The 19,330-nt window shown below is 47.0% G+C and overlaps 2 protein-coding genes and 1 pseudogene across 2 annotated transcripts; 1 reads left to right on the top strand and 2 right to left on the bottom strand.

Moving 5' to 3' along the window:
• Positions 1 to 5,892: 5,892 nt before the first annotated feature.
• On the bottom strand, positions 5,893 to 7,245 carry LOC127780424 (cysteine-rich receptor-like protein kinase 10). Its single transcript, XM_052307333.1, has 3 exons — positions 6,751 to 7,245; positions 6,446 to 6,614; positions 5,893 to 6,274 (listed from the first exon to the last, which is right to left on the bottom strand). Exons 1-2 carry the CDS (start codon positions 7,229 to 7,231, stop codon positions 6,463 to 6,465), a joined length of 633 nt encoding a protein of 210 aa, XP_052163293.1. The 5' UTR covers positions 7,232 to 7,245; the 3' UTR covers positions 5,893 to 6,274; positions 6,446 to 6,462.
• A 2,197-nt stretch (positions 7,246 to 9,442) lies between these two features.
• On the top strand, positions 9,443 to 12,429 carry LOC127780281 (organic cation/carnitine transporter 2-like; annotated as a pseudogene).
• Positions 12,430 to 13,505: 1,076 nt separating this feature from the next.
• On the bottom strand, positions 13,506 to 19,329 carry LOC127780412 (cysteine-rich receptor-like protein kinase 10). The gene is made up of 7 exons (XM_052307322.1): positions 18,242 to 19,329; positions 17,229 to 17,339; positions 16,913 to 17,106; positions 16,495 to 16,705; positions 15,619 to 15,856; positions 15,049 to 15,199; positions 13,506 to 14,241 (listed from the first exon to the last, which is right to left on the bottom strand). Exons 1-7 carry the CDS (start codon positions 19,071 to 19,073, stop codon positions 13,879 to 13,881), a joined length of 2,100 nt encoding a protein of 699 aa, XP_052163282.1. The 5' UTR covers positions 19,074 to 19,329; the 3' UTR covers positions 13,506 to 13,878.
• Position 19,330: the final 1 nt, after the last annotated feature.

Genomic DNA, 19,330 nt, shown 5'->3' with positions numbered 1-19,330 from the left:
TCACTCATTGATTTTGTAACATCTAAGGTGACTTAATTTCTCCTTGGTCTTAGTGTCAAAAGTAATATGTGTAACTTTTATGGATGGAGGGAGTATATGGCATCCCTTAACTTATAAAACCGGATCACTCTGAGTCCTTAGACAGTATTAACTCTGGTTGACCCTGGTTTTGTCCGACGTGGCAACTGAGTTAGTGTGGAACCCACGTAGGGCCCACATGTCAGTGAAACCTTAGCTTCTTTATACCCTTTCCCCTCTCCCTCTCCATCTCCCTCTCTTCCCCCAACATGTGATGTCAGGGACGATTTTGTAATTCAGTGACAAGATGAGAGATCTCAGATATACTTTTCCACAACCAAATGAGAAATAACGGCCCATATGCTACGAGTATATGCTCTGATGGGCTGTTCTGGGCCCAGATTGCTAGGATAGAACTCCGCCTACAATAGACGACCACAAAGATTACTGGAAAAAGTCCATTTGAGTCCCTCAAATATAGGTCGGATCTGATTTATATCTTTTAACCGTAAAAGCGGGTATATTGATCTCTTCAACTATTTAAATTGTGTAAAATGACTCCCTCAACTATTGTGAGGATGGTTTCAGCTGACATGATGTCCACGTATAACCCAGTTATCAAAAAATTAAGAAATATGAGACCCACATGTAAATGGCTACACTCATCTCCTTCCTCATTCACTCTCTCCTCTCTCCCCCTTTCTCCCCTCGAGGCAACACCTGCTACACCTATAGGTAGCGCGAGGAGGGGGTCGTCACCCAGGTAACAGCGAAGAGGGCCATAGGTGTAACGCTCCGCTTTTCGTGAGACGTTAAAAACTAATTCGGCAAAATCCTAATTGCGAAAATTTTCGTTCTTTGTGTGCGAGTCTATGTCGTGCCAAGATCTCATTTCAAATCCCGTTGTTCCCTCTCATCGAAATCAAAATCCTCCACCTCAAATTCCTCTTCCGATTCAAGTCTCCAAATCAAATTTCGAAATTCAGTCGCATCCTTTGAATCCTCGCTAAACGCTCGCTCCCAATTCCGAAAAATACCAAACTCTATCTTGAGCCTTCCTTGATTCCTCCCTGAACCCTCGAGTTCGAATATCGAATTTGAATCCAAATCCAAACTCCAATTCTCTCCAAATCAGCCTTCTCTGTGAAAGTCTATTTTACGTCCCTCTGGCTCGGTGGGCCGACTCTTCTTCCCCGGCCCATCTCCTCTCAGCCCGCTCCCCTCCTCACGTGCGTTGCACGTGCCCTGCCTGAGAGAAAGCGCCTCTCTCTCCCCCGATCTCTCTCTCTCGTTTTCTCTCGCTCTCTCTCGCCCGCGCTCCGCGCTGCTTCTTTGTCGTTCAAACCCGCCACCGCCTTCGCTTTTTCCCGCGCGCGCGCGCGTGGCCGACCAGCCGGTCGATGCCGCTGTCAGCCCTGCCGCGCCTGCGCCGCGCAGCCTCCCGGCCCCGCTCGCCTTTTGCCGACGTCGCCACTGTCATCGCCTGGCTCCGATGCCCCCATGCCGCATCCTTCCAAAACCAGGAGACAGAGCTCGTGCTCCTCTCTCTCATTCTCACATCCTCCTTCCTCCCAAAATAGCAAGGGAGCAAAGCTCGTTTCCCTCCACTTTCACCTTTTTCCTTAGCCGGCGTCACGCCCGTGACCGCCTCTGCCGCCGCTTGGCTGCTAGCTCCGAGCACGACCGCCAGCTGCCGCCTTGACCGCCCCAAGGTCGGTTTGAACCGACCTCCCGCGCGAACCGACCTCGCCTCCACTATAAAGCCGAGTCCCTCCTCTCAATCCCTCCTGCTTCAGTCTCCACCGCTGCAGTGCCATCGCCGCCTTGCTGCCGCCATCCTCGCCTTCCTCCGCCGTCGCGTGTGCCAGGAAGCCGGCGTGTGCGCGGAGCCGAAGAGGACTCCGGTCGCCCTCTCTCCCTCCCCTTCCTCGACCCGAGACCAAGGTGATCCCGCCTGTGCCGTCGGACGCTCTTCCCGGCGATCTCCCGACGCGGTAGCCCCCGTTCTCCCTCCCCACTCTTCCTCTCCCCCCTAGCTTGCGCGATTGCTAGCCTAGACCTTCCCAAACGGGCGTGGACGCTGCCCGAGCCCCGCCGCCGCCCGGCATGGCCTTGCCGCCATTGCCGTCCACTCCCGGAGGCCGCCGCTCGTCGCCGGCTCTCCTCGGTGCTCTTCTGTCCCATCCGGTGCCGGAAACGGATTCCTTGAACCCCGGAGATGCTCCCACCACCGTGAATCGATCCCTCTCCTCTCCCGGCGAGTTTTCCTCTTTCCCTCACCGGCGGTGACCTCCGCCGCGATTCGTCGTCGTCGGCCCTTCCCCTTCTAATCCGTCCCGTAGGCTCACTCCTCCTCGATCCGCTTGTCGCTCCGGTGGTATTCCCTCCTCCCGCCGTGCCTCGCGCCGCCCCGCCGACGCGCGCCGCCGTCGGCCGTCCATCTCAGCCGGCCTTCGTCTTCCTCCTCTCGCCATCCGACGCGACCGCCACGTAGGCGCCACGTCGGCTAGACTAAGTCAACCCGCCAGCCTCGTCCCCGCTCGCGTGCGCTCCGTCCACGGAGAGCCTAACGGCTGCACATGGGCCCGCCACCCTTCGGTCCACCCGGTGCACCAAACCGCGTGCCACTCCTATCCGAACACTAGCGCGCGCCGCATGCACCGCTCCCACGGTGAGCCGCGCCACCGACAAGCGGGCCCCACTCGGGACCCCGCAAGGTGGACTCGGCCCACCGGCCCTCTCTCTCTCCCTCACTCTCCCCGCGCCCCTTGGGCCGCCTCTCCGGGCCGGCCAGCCCATTAGTTCGGCCGAGCCGTGCCTCTCCTCTCGGGCAGCGCCCAAGCCGCCCGAGGGAGTCTAAATCACATCCCTCCTTCAATTTCTTTCCAAAAAGGGTTTAATAAATTATTAAATCCTTTTTCCTTTGATTAGTAAATCCAATAAACTTCGAAAATCCATATATTCCCAACCGCTCATCCGATTGACCCCGTTCCACTTCCAGTAATTCCGTAAAATTGAGATCTATTTAATGGCACTATTATTTAGTCTAAATAGGGTCTTTTTCTTGGTCTTTTGTCTAGGTTTTCAATTGTTTGCGTATAGTTGTGGTTACCGGATTTCCGTCAACCACGGGTTTTCTCGAAGATTCGTGAAGCTTCGTGAAGACTTTGAGCAAGGCAAGTCACCCTTTGATCAATTGCTCCTATAATTGGAAAGTCATTATTATTTTGTTTGCAACTTGCATCATTAGAATCAGTCACGTTTAACTTGCTTGGCCTCGGTTTGCATGCCAAACCGACGGACCTACCCAGTAGTCGCAGTAATTCCTGTAGGTTGTACTACCCTGATTCCTTGTCGCTCCACCCTTGGTATCCGTGCTCTCTGAGCGCGCATACCAAATACCCCACATACACCGTTGATTGTCGAAAACTTGGGAAATGGGTTTGTGAAGCCTTGAAAACCCGACATGTGGTGTCGGTGTGTTTGAAAATAAAATGAATTACGAAAACTCGCGATGCGGGAGCCGTGCCTATGTGGCGTTGTCCCGTATTCGCATATAAGGACCGATTCCTGTGGGAAAATCATCGAGCATAATCAAAGTGCAACCACAAGGTGGAATGGGACACCCTGGCTAAGTAACTAGTTGGTTCAGGGAAACCTCGCATGCCAATAGTTGGGAACGCCGGGGCGGGGTCGGACAAACCAGGTTCCTGGTAAGGCAAGGACGAGAAGCTTGCTTACTTACCGATCAAGGTGGTTGGAATTGATTTGTGAATGCCTAAAATGGCCTATACTTACGTGAGGATTTGATCCTTCTATGTGGCATGAGGTAACCCTGGGTCGGCTTGGGAAAGGCTTTGTCGCGAGCCTCTGACACCGGCCAGTGTCTGGAGTAAGTTCGTGTCTTGTGGGTAAAGTGTACCCCTCTGCAGAGGTTAACTAACTGTTCGAACAGCCGTGCCCACGGTCATGGGCGGATGTGAGGTGGTTCTCGTTGCGTAGATTTGATTGCCTGTGCTTTGTGAAAAGTTGTTGTGGTGTGGGAATCGTTACCAGAATCAGCCTAAGTGGCAGATGGATGACCTGAGTGGTCGGAAACGAATCTGTGTGATTCGGGATGTCTGCGGGCATCATAGACTAGGCTTCCTGAGTGGAAGCGGATTGTTGTGCTGCTGGGCAGCTGGACTCTGGGAGTCCGAGAAAATGAAAAAGGCTCTGGGAGCCGATTAATCAAGTGAAATGGCTCTGGGAGTCGATAAGTAATAATCTGACCCGGGGGGTCGGTACATTACCATTTGAGTTGTTGAAAAGCTTCTCTTAAGTCGAATCGAGACGCAAGTCTCCTTTTCGACCCAAACTTAAAAAGAAATAAATCACTTAGTGATTTCAAAAATGATTTCAAACAAAGGATTTGCAAAACAACATTGCCTCTCTTCCAAGCTTGCATTAAACACCTAAGTTCCCGTGACTTGCTGAGTACGAAAGTACTCACCCTTGCTCTATATAAATATATATAGTTCCTCTGTCCTGAAGCTGAAGATGAAGTGAATTGAAGAATAGGGTTTCGTCCTGGTTCCCAGCCGTCGCCTGTGGTGTTGGGTGTTAGACCGTTGGTTCCGCTGCTGCTGCTGTTGCTGGTGTTTCCTCGTCTGTGTCTTCAGTTGTATTCTCAGGCTGTCCTAAGCTACAATCTAAGTTAAGGTAAATAAGTCCTCTATTTATTTTAAGGATTTGCAATGATTCATATTTGTCACCGTGGGTACCAGCACTATGTCCTGGGACTGGTACTGAGATCGCGGTTTCACAGGAAGCGGTTCGCGCCATTATTCCTACGACACGCTCCTGTCAGGTGCCGTTGTACGGCGGTGCCGGATTGGGGTGTGACAATAGGGGTGGCACCTTGGTTGATGGCGTCCTCCATGCCCTGTAGCATTTGGTGAGGTCAACATAGTGATTGTGGCCATGCAGGGTGAGGGAGGCGTTGTGACAGGAAGTTGAATGAATGGCAGGACCCATGGTCGGTGTAGTCCTTCGCTTGGGACGCAACAGTGTGGACTACCTCTCTCTATCCATATTCTTTTTCCAAGCCGCCTTCCATATCTGCTTGATCATGAGGGGGATCAAGTGAGGCCGATGACAACATTGTGACAAGGAGTAGACACCGGCGTACGTGGAGAATTTTGTGTTGGATCTGCTCTAGGAGGCTAGTTGGGTATCAGAGCTCCTCCAACTGATGTCAAGCCCTAAACTGTCATAGACCTCTAGTCTCCTGCGCCAAACTATTCCATCTCGAGCTCATTCCTCCGCTGCTACCTCATCGGCATGGCAGAGTCTACTTGTTCGACGGCGTCATCATACTTGCGCTCTTGCCTGAGCAACATGCCATCGAAGCGGAGGTAGGCGAAAGGGGATCCCCGCCCTTTGCCCTCCACCACGCAGGGCGACGGTGAGATCGGGTAGCGGCATGGGAAAGCCTCGCCTAGTTGCGTCGGACGCCGACGAGCTTGAGTGGGTGGGGAGAGATAGAGAGGAAGATGATGCGTTGGCATATGGACCCCACATGCTGAGTCAGCCAGTTGACCAGGGTCAATGAGCCACCTTAGCCAAAATTGCTCTCAAACTACCCTGGGAGTTAAATTATTCTGGTTTAAGGCTGCGTTCTTTACCTCCGGTTCCCAACTTTCCTCCCTTATTTTCCGCGCGCATGGTTTTCAAACTACTAAACGGTGCGTTTTTTGCAAAAAAAAAATTCTATACGAAAGTTGCTTCAAAAAATCATATAAATCCATTTTTTAAAAAAAAGCAAATAGTTAATTAATCACGTGCTAATCGCTCATCCGTTTTCTGTGCCAGGGAGTGAGGGTTCGAACACAGTCTAAGCAATTGAAGGAGTCGTTATACCTGGTTTTACGGTTGAGGAATAAAGATCAGATCCAACCTACAGTTGAGGGAGTCATATTGGACTTTTTCTATAATAAATAATAACAAGGTGACATCGCAAGTGATGCCTACAGCCCTACATTGATTTCTGTATCTGCATATTTATCAGTCCGCACTCTCCAGTCTCCAACATTATACGGAGTATCAGTATATCGCCTTTTCCATTTGATAAATCGGAGGAACAAGGAAACAGTCCCTATCAATTTCTGAATGTACAATCTTGTATGGAAATATATGGGCCCTTTTCTTTTGCCGCAAATGGATTTGCTTGTTCAGGGTCAGCCGATCGGTCGAACTACAAACAGAAGTTGAAACCCTGTATCAAATGGAATATGGATATCAGTCAAGAATCCGACCAAGATCTCAAAGAACTCTGGTTAACTTGTCTACATTATATTTGCATTTCAACCAAGTTGAAACATTCTATGATATTATAACGAACTTTTCGAATTCTTGTTGGGAATAAACAAAACCAGATGAAACATACCTGAACTGAACCTCCACCTATGGCAGCCGATTGGCCTGGGCTCTTCTCCTTCTACCGTCTCGCCATTCCTGGAGGAACATGAACAGAACCCAGGCGACTCCGATCACTTGGAACACCACCATCATAGGGAAATCATGGGTCAAAACAATTCTCCACCAAGATGAAGTATCTGGAAAAGAAAACGACTAAAATGTTGATTCGGATGAAGCAGAGTCTATCTGAAATTCTGGAATCAGTACTGAATTAAGGCGAACAAAATCACAGTATAATTAAATCTATCGAGCTAGCAGTAGCAGATCACTCACGCTCGTCGAAGATGCGAACGGCTAATGAAGCTTGTATCTCCAGCTCCACGCGTCCGACGTCGTGGTAGCTGACGCGGCAGGCGCCGAGGTCGACCATGGCGCGCCTGCTATACCCGCACAGCCGCCGCGCGTACCGGAGCGCCTTGGCGACGCAGGCGCCGCAGTCGGAGTACTCCGGCGCCGCCGACGAGTTGGCGCCGCAGAAGGCCGACGCGGAGATCTGGTCGGGCCGCTCGCCGACGAGGACATCGACGCCGGAGGAGGAGGAGGAGGATCCGTTCGCCACCATGGCTGGCAGCGTGGCGGCGACACGCCGCAGGTTGGCCTCGTACGAGCTGTTGGGAGCGAACCGCCCCTGCACCATCCCGCACATGTGGAACGGCGGGCGGTGGCCGCCGCCGCCGTCGTCGAGGACGGCGGCGGCGGCAAGCGGCGGCGCGACCAGGGCGAGGACGAGGAGGAGGATCGCGGCGAGAGTCATCGCCGGAGAAGAGATAATTCAGCCGGAGTAGTAGTACAGGCTGCTCCAGTTCAGTAGGTATACATAGATAAGCGGGGCTAGTGTTGACTTTGACCGTTGACTACAAACCTCCATTGTCCATTGACTAGTCAGCAGCTGCCAACTAAAGAGCTTTCACAATACATTATATTAGTTATTAACTCGATCACTTTTGATCTTTGCGATGATGAACATGTGCATATATACTCCACATATACTATTCCTATAGACAAAGATTCGTAACCTTTGGTTGCACATGCTATTGCTAGATATTAATATTTTAATAGTATTTTAAACGTGTTGTTTACTTTCAAGCCTGTTCATATTAAAACAAGAGTTCACATCAGTTACAACTTATCCTCTCTGTTTTAAAATATAGTGTTTTTGAATTTTCATATAGTCATCAAGATCCTAGTTTGACAGATAATATTTATAAAATAAGTTATTTTAAATAGAATCACCATTCTATTTCTAGTTGCATGATTTATTTCATTCGGACTCTACACACATGATCTACGTTCACGACAATAGGATCTAACAAATTAATGGTTAGATCTTTCTAATAAAAGTAGTAGCTTCTTAGAAGTAACTAATTAGTATATGTCTGTATAGATAGATAGATGTATGGATGGACACATATATCTTAACTCTTGAAAAGAGAATCCCAAAACATAAGAAGAATGAGCCATATCATCTAATAAATAATAGCCGTTAGATCAACAAGCAAACAAAACAAGAGAATAAATTTCAGCCATTGGATAAAAGAGGGTGTTATAGAGCTTTCCGTGTCTCCATATGTGGGAGAGGGATATAGAGCAACGAAGAGACGCATAAGAAATAAAGAAAAAATGTTTGTATGGTTGAGAGAAATGATAAAAACATATATTTCTATCTTAAAACAAACATATATTTTATATATTTTCACAACAAATTCTTCAGTGACATAATATTAGTAATAGATTATTCTTAAACACCAATCAGAAAAGATAGTGATAGTCACACGCATGCGCCACTTCATGCACTAGAATGCAATAAAAGATGAAATTAGAGATATCAATATAATGAAATAACATACATGCATGGATGCCTTAATGCATGCGACCACGATCAGGGGTATGTTGTGACTTTGGCTCTGTTTAGATCCTTTAAAATGGCAAAAGTTTTGTCATTTTGAAGCACTTTTTGTTATTTTGGATCTAAACACTAGTAGTAAAACTTAGCAATTTGGCATTTAGCATTTGCTAGTCCATAGTAGCAAGTTGTGCCAAAAAGTGCTTTGGGACCACTCCCTCTCTCTTTCTCTCTCTCACTTTAGTACTAGAATGGAAAAAGTTTAGGATGCATCTAAACACCAACTAGTACTTTTGCAATACCAAAACTTTTGCCATTTGCCATTTACCATTCCAAATGGATCTAAACAGGCCCTTCATTGTCTGATCTCTAATTTATATATCTCCACCTGACAAACGTGGGAAAGGATGTGCCCTGTTTAGATCCTCCAAAATGGCAAAAGTTTTGCCATTTTGTAGCACTTTTTGTCATTTTGGATCTAAACACTAGTAGCAAAAGTTGGCAATTTGGCCTTTAGCATTTGCTAGTCCATAGTAGCAAATTGTGCCAAAAAGTGTTTAGGGACCACTCCCTCTCTCTTTCTCTCTCTCACTTTAGTGCTAGAATGGCAAAACTTTAGCATGCATCTAAACACCAACTAGTACTTTTGCAATGCTAAAACTTTTGCCACCAAAACTTTTGCCATTTGCCATTTGCAATTCTAAATGGATCTAAACAGGCCCTTAAACATTCTTCTTAGAAGGAAAAAGTGGCTACATCTCCCATGGAAAATAAAATATACATCAATAAGAATGTGCCCTTTCTTTGTGAGCGATCAGTCGACTTAGAAACACACAAGTGTAACGCCCTGTATCATATCAATTGGAATACTTATATCAGTCAACAAGCGTCTAACCAAGTTGATAAAACAGTACGGAGTAGTGATCTCTGGTTGTTATAAAGGAGAGACCTGATTCGTCTACGTTACATGCAGGTCTATAAGATGTAAACAACTCGACATATTGTACACTATTTGTAGTAAAATTGGTAGCAAGTTTGTTGGGAATAAACCAAATTAATTACCAGATGAAACATACATACCTGAACTGAACTTACATATACTGATCCACATCTCCACCACCTATGGCAGCAGACTGGCAGGGCCTCTCCTGCGATCGGGACGCCACCGGTCGCAGGATCGAGACGGAGGCGGCGATCTTGTTGGGTCTCTCGCCGGACGCCGGCGAGGTGGCCGAGGAGGAAGAGGATCCGTTCACCTTGGCTGGGAGAAGGAGCGTCGCGGCAATTGATGAGGGAAAAGGAGGCGATGTGTGCCACCTCCAAGGCTCCAAATGATGACCCATACGAGTTAGCTTGGGTGATCGGCCATGTTCGGCCCAGAAGGCTTACGCAAGGGCGCAAGCCGATGGCGGCAGATGACTATGGCCTATGGGCCATGTGGCCAGCGAATTCTCTTGGCCCGAGGCAACACAATTTGTTAGCTGATCGAGAGCAGGTACAATAGCAGACTATAAGTCAGCTATAAATATATTTTAAAGAGATAAAGGAAGAGAGAGAAAAGCAGCGGGCTACAGATCTGTAGCCAGCTGCAGCACGGATTATAAGACGTAATGTGTGTATAACAAGTAGGACTAGATATTAATAGTATAGTAAGCAACTATTGTAAGAATTAGCTATTACATTTGCTATAGATGATTTGGAGTTAGTAGTGAGCTATATTATCAAACTTGCTATGAGACTTCAGTGATTGATCTTTGATCTAAAAAGCTGAGACTACGGAAGTACGGAACTGTTGGGATGCAGAATTGCCAATAGGCAAGTACAAGATCCACCCACTGTCCGCATTGGAGAAGAAATGTAAGGGGGCAGCAGCAGCAGGGCGAGACAAAAGAACCAAGGAGAGTTAGGGTTTAGACCAGTTTGAGCAATTTTATTGTACCAAAATAATTTCATGTAAATTTTGGAGCTTTTAATAAATAAGGTATCGAGATACACTAAGAGTAAACTTTACAAAACTACATGTATTTTGACCAAGTTATCACAAAATTACAGATTTAAGGAGTTGTATCACAAAACTACACATTTAGCACCAAATTTATCACAAAACTGCGGATTTTAGGTTAAGTATCACAAAAATGCATATTTAATATTGAACTTTTCACAAAATTACAACTTTTGGAGTTTAAATCCCTAGCACCATTGTTATGGTGAAGCTATAAACATTATTACTTTGTGATTAAATTGGTTCTAAACCTATATTTTTATGATAATTTAGTTACTAAACGTGTAGTTTTGTGACACTTCATCTTAAATGTGTAGTTTTGTGATAAATTTGGTGTTAAATGTGTAGTTTTATGATACACCAAGTTAAATCTATAGTTTTGTGATAGTTTGGTCATAGTATCTGTAGTTTTGTGAAATTTACTCATACACTAAATAAATTTTAGATATAGAAAATATGATAACTATAGGTACCCTTGTAAGGACTACGAAACCACTCTTATAGTTTAGGCAAAATTTGCTACAGGACATCCAAAAAATGTGTAATTAGCTGGAGGACACTGTAAAAACGTGTATTTGCTGTAGGGCATCGTAAAAAAGTGGTAATTGGCTGCTGGACACCCGCAGCATTATTTTATTATTTTTAGAGGAAAAGGAGAGAGAAACAACGATTAAAGACAAGTTTGCCCTTGGCTCAAATGACCCCAACGTGGGCCCCACATGGAAGTCCCCTCTCCCTCTCTCTCTCCTTCTTCCCAGACAAGCCAAGTGGCAGAGCGGCAATCCGCGGCGGCGGTGGCGGCGGTGCCGACCACGTTCGCCATCGGGAAGGGGGCTACGTGCAGCCACGCCGCCGTGACCTCGGCCGCGTCGCCGCGCGCTGCCGGCCGCCGGCGCTCATCTACGTGCTCGACTCGGCGATGAGCGGTGCCGTCGCGCTCATGGCGGAGCGCCGCAACATGAGTGGGACCGCCCGGCCGGGATGTTGGTTGTGTCGGAGTGGACGCTCAAGTGCGGCGGCGGCGGCGGCCCGGCGCTCATCTCCCTCCCGGCGGCGTCGTTCTTCGCCGGCAACCTCGCCGGGAGCTTCCTGCTCACGACGCTCGCCGACACTCATCTGGGACGAAGGAAGATGCTCGTCCTGTCGCTGGTGAACATGTCCGTCGCCGTCGTGATCACGGCCTTCTCACCGAACGTGTGGGTGAACGCCACCCTGAGGTTCATGTGCAGGTTCGGCAGGTCCATGGCGGGCACATCCGCGATGGTCCTATCCATGGAGCTCGTCGGGAAGTGGTGGCGCAACACGGTAAGCTTTGCCGGGTTCGTCTTCTTCTCCGTCGGGTTCATGTCACTCCCGGTGCTCGCGTACACGTTCCGCGAGGCGTCGTGGCGGACCATGTACATGTGAACGTCGCTCCCGTCCCTCTGCTACACCGTCCTGCTCTACTTCCTCGTCTAGGAGTCGCCGCGGTGGCTGCTGGTGCACGGCCGGAAGCAAGAGGCCATCGAGGCGTTGCGGCAGATCGCGTCGCTCAACGGCGGCGAAGGCATTACAATGTCGAGCTTCACCATGTTGGATATGTGCGCCGTGGAGGTGGGGAGTGGCCGGTGGCGAGGGCATGTTAGCCATGCTGCGGTCGATATGTGAGTGGTGGTGGGCACTCCAGAGGCTGGCGACGATCACGACGGCCAGCTTTAGCATCGGCGTGGTCTACTACGGGATGCCGCTCAGCGTGGGCAGCCTGAGCTTCGACCTCTACAGCGTGGCGTACAACACAGCGGCCGAGCTCCCGTCGTCTTTCCTCTCGTGGCTCCTCATGGGCAGGTTCAACCGGCGCAGCTCGGTGGTCGAGCTCACCGCGGTGTCCGGGCTGTGCAGCCTCGCGTGCATCGTCATCCCGGCGGACCCGGAGGCCGGCACCGGTGGCTTGCGCCTCGCCGCCGAGCTGTCCTTCTTCGCGTCGTGCGCGACCACGCGCTCGTCTAGGACAACGGCAAGCCGCCGTGGCCTCGGCCGCGCCGCCAGCACTTGCGCTGCTGCGCTCGGTCGTCGCCCCGCACCGCCCCGCGCCAGCCGCCTCCCGCTCAGGTGTACGCTCGCGTGGTGAGGAAGGGGATAGAGAGAGAAGCAAGAAGAAAGAACCGAGAGAAGAGAGAGAGAATGAGAAAGAAAAGAATAAAGAAAAAAATGAAAGGGTAGAACCGTATTTACACAGTTGTTTCTCTCTTCTTTTCCTCCAAAAATAATAAAATAATGCAGGTGTCCAGCAGCCAATTACCAGTTTTTTGCGATGCTCTACAGCAAATACACGTTTTTACGGTGTCCTCCAGCTAATTACACGTTTTTTGGATGTCCTGTAGCAAATTTTGCCTATAGTTTATATACCGCAAACAACAAATCTAGATTGCCAGGTTGAGATTTAATTGTTGAAATTCATACCATCTTTCAAATGGTTGTTTAGGACATATTTTGTGGAAAGGACTTATCTGTTGAGATGATGTCTATAAACGGATCGTACCGAAGTTGCAAATAGACTTAGCTAGACTCATATTTTTCACTAAATAGAATTGTGTCGTGAGCATGTTCACATTGTGGGCACGAGCACAGTTCTTTGAGGTGGCTATGATTACCATCCAACACTTTAAAGAAGCTGAAGAAAATAAACACATTTTAGCCAACTTAGTAAAGTAGGAAGAGCAAAACTTTTTAAAAATATAACGAGTGGTCTTTAAATATATTAGAAAGCATTAGTATGGATTAAAATATAAAAAAAATTGTGGCCTAAATTTTCGGGGACCATGTTATGTTATCACATATTTATCGGTAGCCCTGCTAAAAGAATTTATTATTATTGTTGTTGTTTCTTCTGCTGCTGCTGCAGATGAGAAGTGGTGGTGGGATGACCTTGTGTATTATTTTGAAAGGGAAACACACATTGTCTCATTTTTACAAAGGGGAAAATCCGTCGATTTCCATCAGTCTGTACTGTACTGCATTATTTTCTGCTAACGACAACTACCAAGCTCACACGTGCTCCCCCCGCGAATAAATCGTCAACCATCATCAAGTTTCGCTTCGCATTAACACGGCTTGGATTAATAGTCGGCCGCACGCCACACACCTAACATGGGGGTGTTCGTGGCAAAAGGAAACCAACCATGCAATCGACACCCCAAACCCCAATTTGCATCCAACCATCCTTGTACTTTCTTTTCATCCATCAACAAACACTGTACGTACCAGCTTTAGTCGTACACTCTTCACACAAAAGTTGTACAAAAGAAAAAAAAAAACACCCTCTTTGTTGGCTCAGCCGCTCAGGTACTCATCCCCATATACGAGTTGTCTCTGTACAACGACGTAACATCCATACGGTGATGCAACCATGCAAACCACCACTGTTGCGCCCTGCCTATCTTCGACTTCGATCGACCACAAGTGGAGTACACTCACTCACAGATGTCTCACGAAAAGGACGCGTTGGCCACATGTGAAGGCCAGCCAGCGAACGCGTAAACGTAATGATCGAAATGCCGGTGAGATCGATCGACCGCTATTATCTCCCTTCCTCGATGGTGGTGATGGTGACGTCGTTGGTGCTGCACGAGTCGGTGAAGCGCCACCGCGACGGCCGGAAGCCGCCGCCGGCCGGCGACCCGCGGCCGCCGTCGTCGTAGTCGTCGCCGGAGACCCTCAGCTGGTAGTGCGGCGGCGGCAGCGGGTCCGGCAGGGGGACGCCGTCGCTGCCGAGCATCGCCGCCACGTCCGTCATCGTCGGCCGGTCCGTCGCGTTGTCCTGCACGCACAGCAACGCCACCTTCACGCACCGGATTATGGCCGCCGCCTCGCTGCCGCTGCACTCGCCCAGCGTCGGGTCGATCAGCTCGCACCCTCTCTCTTCTCTCCACAGCTGCCACACCTGACAAAAAATAATAATATATTTTTAAAAAAAACTCTATGTTTGAAATATATAAATCTTTTATATTCTAATAGATAGTAGTATTTATTTATAGTACATCTTTTAATTATTAGTAATGGAATTCATAAATTAATAGCTCAGATTATACTCCCTCCATCTATTTTTGATAGTCATATTTCCAAATCTGAAAAATCTGTTTTTGATAGGCATATTTCAATCCAACAACCTATCATCTTAATGTATTTCTCGAATTTAATGTGTGATTCTCTATTCCTCCACACAAGATTGGCTACATGGGCATCGAGAAATGTAAATATTAATAAATCGCTTGTTCACGAGGAATGACTAGTAGCATGTTTAAATGGATGATAAGTAGAATCACTTATCGTTAGTCTGTGTGCCAAGATGAAATATGACTATCAAAAGTAGATGGAGGGAGTATTATAGAAGAATCAGCTGATGATAATATATATAATCGGAATATAATTGTAACAGTAGAGAGCACGATAAAGTTATTGAAAAAGATGCCAAGTTGATCAACCAATTTATTAATCCTCGTTAGTGATGACTAATCATGATGCTAGCTAGCGTAAGTCAAACGTAGCTACAGTGTAGACGTGAAAACGTTTCGACATAATTGATAATTGTACAGGATAAGCCGCGTGCCCATTTATTAATCCACGGACGACAAGTACGATTTTGATTAAGAACACACACACAAAAAGGTCGTACTAGAATAGTAACACGCCATTATTTCAGCGAGAGAGAAAAAGAAATTAAGATAGAAAAAACAACGTAAAAACGTACGTATCCGAGGAGGTTGACGAATTCGCCGTAGTGCTGGTGGCCGCTGTTCCTCTTGCCGCTGACGATCTCCAGCAGCAGCACGCCGAAGCTGAACACGTCGGACTTGACCGAGAAAATGCCCTCCGATGCGTACTCAGGAGCCATGTATCCACTGCACACGTGAACACCAAAACAACAATCAATACCACTAGCTAGTAAGTACAGTACTGCAGGTACCTGATCTTATCCTCCAAAAATAAAGGTACAAACACCTGAAGGAAAACATCACGGCTATTAATCAATTTGCCCAGCGAGTTGACATGCTAAAACTTAATACCAGATTACCAGTACTCTCTCCGTTTTAATTTACTTGTTACTTTAGTTTATTTAAAGTCATTTTAAGTGTTTATATAGTTTAATTAGTAACATGTCAATTATATATTATAAAAATTACATCTCATGGTGAATAAAAACATAAATATTATGATGCTAAACTTTATAATGTTTTAGTAATTGATGGTTAAATTTACGAATGTTTGAACTTAAGAAAAATTAAAATGCTAAGTAATTTAAAATTATTCTTTTTCTTACTAGGTGCCGACGACTCTGTTGGTGTTGGCTTCAGTCATGTTGGAGCCGAAGATCCTGGCCATGCCGAAGTCGGAGATCTTAGGATTGAGGTCCTTGTCGAGGAGTATGTTGCTGGCCTTGAGATCGCGGTGGATGATGCGTACACGTGAGTGCTTGTGAAGGTAGAGGAGCCCCTGCGCGACGCCCTCGATTATGTGCAGCCGTTTCTTCCAGTCCAGCAATGGCCCTTGCTCCTGGTCTACATGCGTGAAAACATTATCGAAGATTAGTAAAACGTTGACGGTAACAAAGTCGTTCAGAAGTAATCCATTTCACTTTTTTTTACTTGTTGTTTAATTAGGAAACCATTTGGATATGGAAACCATTTGGCAATATGCATTTTCTTTCCTAAACCGTACTTGAAAACGATAGAAAGGATTAGGAAAATCGGAAGATGAGTAAAACATCGACGGTAACATAGTCTTTTGAAAATTTGGCACGTTGATTTTTTTTAACAGCAGTTTGACACGCTGTTTGATCAAGTGGACTACAAACAAAAGTAATTGTCTTTTCCCTTTTTACCTGTTATATATTCAGGGCATTTGCTTTTGTGTTATTGTTTTTAATTAATCGCATAGTTATGAAAATGATAAAAAGTTTTTAATCCATAAAAGAACTCAATTTCATATCTCAAATATTAGTATTCGACGAACATATGAAAATTACACTAATTTAGTCCTAAGCTTGAGAAAATTTTAGCTCCGCCCCTGTCTACTCCATCCGTTCCGAAATATAAGCATTTATAGATATGAATCTACACAACTGTATGTCTAAATTGTAAATTGTTAAGTATAATTTTGGACGAAGATTGTATTGAACAAAAAGAGAGAATAATACCGAAGATGAAGAAGTCCAGGCTTCTGTTGGGCATGTACTCGTAGACCAGCATCTTCTCCTCCTCCTGAACACAGCAGCCAACGAGCCTGACGAGGTTGGTGTGCTGCAGCTTGGCAATGAGCTGGATCTCGTTCTTGAATTCCTTCAGCCCCTGCCCGGACTGCGCTGCCAGCCTCTTCACCGCAATCTCGGCTCCATCAGATAACTCACCCTGAAAACACGAACAGACAAAGCAAATAATAATCATGCATGTTAGCATCACCAAGTCATCCGCAATTTCGTCAACATTGACTGCTAAACAATAGGGACAGCAACAATGATGCCGCAGATTATTAGCATATATAGCGACAACCATTCACACATTTTGGTCAAAAATCGACTGTAAAAACAAAAATTATAGGAGTTTCAGATAACTTGCCCTGTAGACAGGTCCAAATCCGCCTCTGCCGAGCCTGTGATCTTCAGAGAAGTTGTCCGTGGCAGCGGCAAGATCGCTGAAGTCGTAGAGCGTGAAATCGGTGCTGCTCTCCTCGATCCTCCACAGCTTCAGTGCCTCCTCTGTCTTGGAGCTGTTCCTGGAATGTGCTTCCAGCTGCCGATTCGACTTCCTCCCTGTGATCAATGATGGATTGGACATTTGGTGGTTTTGGTTGATTAAGCACTTTGTGATGCTGAAATGGAGGGAGAAAATGATGTTCATTATGAGAGGGAGGTTAGTGGCATCGTGTTGTTACCGTCTCCTTTCCGTAGTTTTTTGATCAGTAGGAGGCAGCCGACCAGCATGAAACAGAAGACCGTGATTGACACGGATAGAACGATAACTAAGGTCTTCCTGTGGTTGGTTCCTGCATAAATAAAGAAGAAAATTAGTAGTGATCATACAGAGATTGTTTTAATGTTGATTTGTAGAAAAGATAATGCACTGACAGAAAACACCACCATTAAGTGGTTACATATTTGACCATTGTGAGCTCACAAACAAACATGACAGTAATAGTAATAATAATATGGTTAGTCTTTGCCAATTCAAACAAATTTATGTAACAATTCTATTATACTAATTGAGCACTATGAGAGCTCTCACATTAAGATGGAAGATCTGGTTGTTGATTAGGTGGATTGTATTATCACGGCCGTAGATTGTATTCAGAATTTGAGTTAAATAAAATATGACATTAAAATTAATACCATGTGTATGAGATGAACAATCTTGAACTCTCTAATTAATAATATATAAATGTAATCCATCCCCAAAATCAAAATTAATAATTACTACTAGCAAGTTTTAATTGATATGGACTCTTTCTTCAATCTAAGCTCCAATAATTCCAAAAAAAAAAAACGCAATCAATATGGTCAAAAGTTTAACATTTATAACAACGTACTCCCTCTGTCCTAAAATATAAGATTTTTGGACTCCAATATAGTTTTCAAAATGCTACTTTGACTAACAATATCTATAAAAATAAAATATTTTAAATAAAAAAGTTAATATTATGATAGTTTGATTACTGATAAATCTGGTAACATCAATTTTATATGATTCATGTTTTTTATTTTTTGTTGCTATGAATAGTCAAAGTTAAAAATGGTTGACTTGGCACTATACTAAAAATGCTTATATTTTAGGATGGAGGGACTACAACAATAGTAATTAAGCTCCAACAATAGCTTTTGAACAATTTATTTGGAGAAGAAATTATCTTGAGCAATTTATTTGGAGAAGAAATGATCGTGCATGTGTTACCATTGTTTGCGGTTGGTGAGGGTGCGACGTCTTGCAGGCCGATCCTGACGTCCGGCGTGCCGGCGTAGAACTGGTAGCTCTCGTACCGGAAGTTGCACCGGACGCCGAGGATCCGGCCGCCCTGCCGGCCGTCGTACCACTGCCGGTTCTGCTCCTGGAGCCCCTGGAAGCAGTGCCAGCACTGCGCCGGCGACAGGTCCGGCGTGCACTGCGCCAGCCCGTACACCGTCGGCAGCTGCGGGTTCACGTACATCACGGCGCTCGCGTACCGCCGTGCCGACGAGTTGTACGACCCGTACATGGCCATCTCCCCGAACAGCGTCCCCACCAGCGACAGGAAGAAGCTCCGCGTCGTCGCGTTCCGCCCGTCCCACCCGTAGTAGGTGGACGCGTTCGCGTCCAGCGCGTTGATCACTGGCGAGTTGTCGTCCGGCCGCGACAGGAAGTCGTCGCCGGAGTAGCGCACCACGCACAGGTCGTGGTAGTACGTCGCGTCGCGGTCCCGGCCGCAGAGCGCGCGGAGGCGCTGGAACGCGCCGGAGACGCACCCCGCGCACGCGGCGGCGTCCCTCATGTCGCCGCGGCACAGCGCCAGGCCGAACACCCTGTCCTCCGGCGCCGCGGCGGCGCCCACGGCCGCCGACGCGAACAGCGACCGCGACGACGACGCGTTGGCGGGGAGCTCCGCCGCGAGGAGCTCCAGGTTGAGCCCGAACGCGCTCCCCTCCGTGAAGTTGCCCCGGGTGCCATTGCACGAGTACTCCGTGTAGGCGGCGGCGGCGGCGAGCGGCGGCGAGAGGAAGAAGAAGAACAAGACGACGAGGAGGGACATGGCGTGTCCTCTTCTTTTCTGATTGCTTGTGAACAGAAGAAGAAGAAGAGATTGTTTGATTAGTGCGTGTTTCTTTCTCAGCTTTCTCCGTAGTTATGGGCTCTCTCGATCTCTCGCTTAAGTACTTTGGGCGATCACACAAGTCAAAGGGCTTGAAATTAAGAAGGTGGTTGGCAAATGGAATTGTAGCCGTGATTTGTTTTGTTGTATTAGTCAAATCATCAGGCTGCTGCGCTGTTGCTGGAAAATGTTTTTTT

The sequence above is a fragment of the Oryza glaberrima genome, chromosome 7 (genome assembly GCF_000147395.1).
Source record: "Oryza glaberrima chromosome 7, OglaRS2, whole genome shotgun sequence".
Taxonomy (NCBI): Eukaryota; Viridiplantae; Streptophyta; class Magnoliopsida; order Poales; family Poaceae; genus Oryza; species Oryza glaberrima.
The sequence above is the reverse complement of the archived record's forward strand: the minus strand, read 5'-3'. Positions and strand labels throughout refer to the sequence as shown.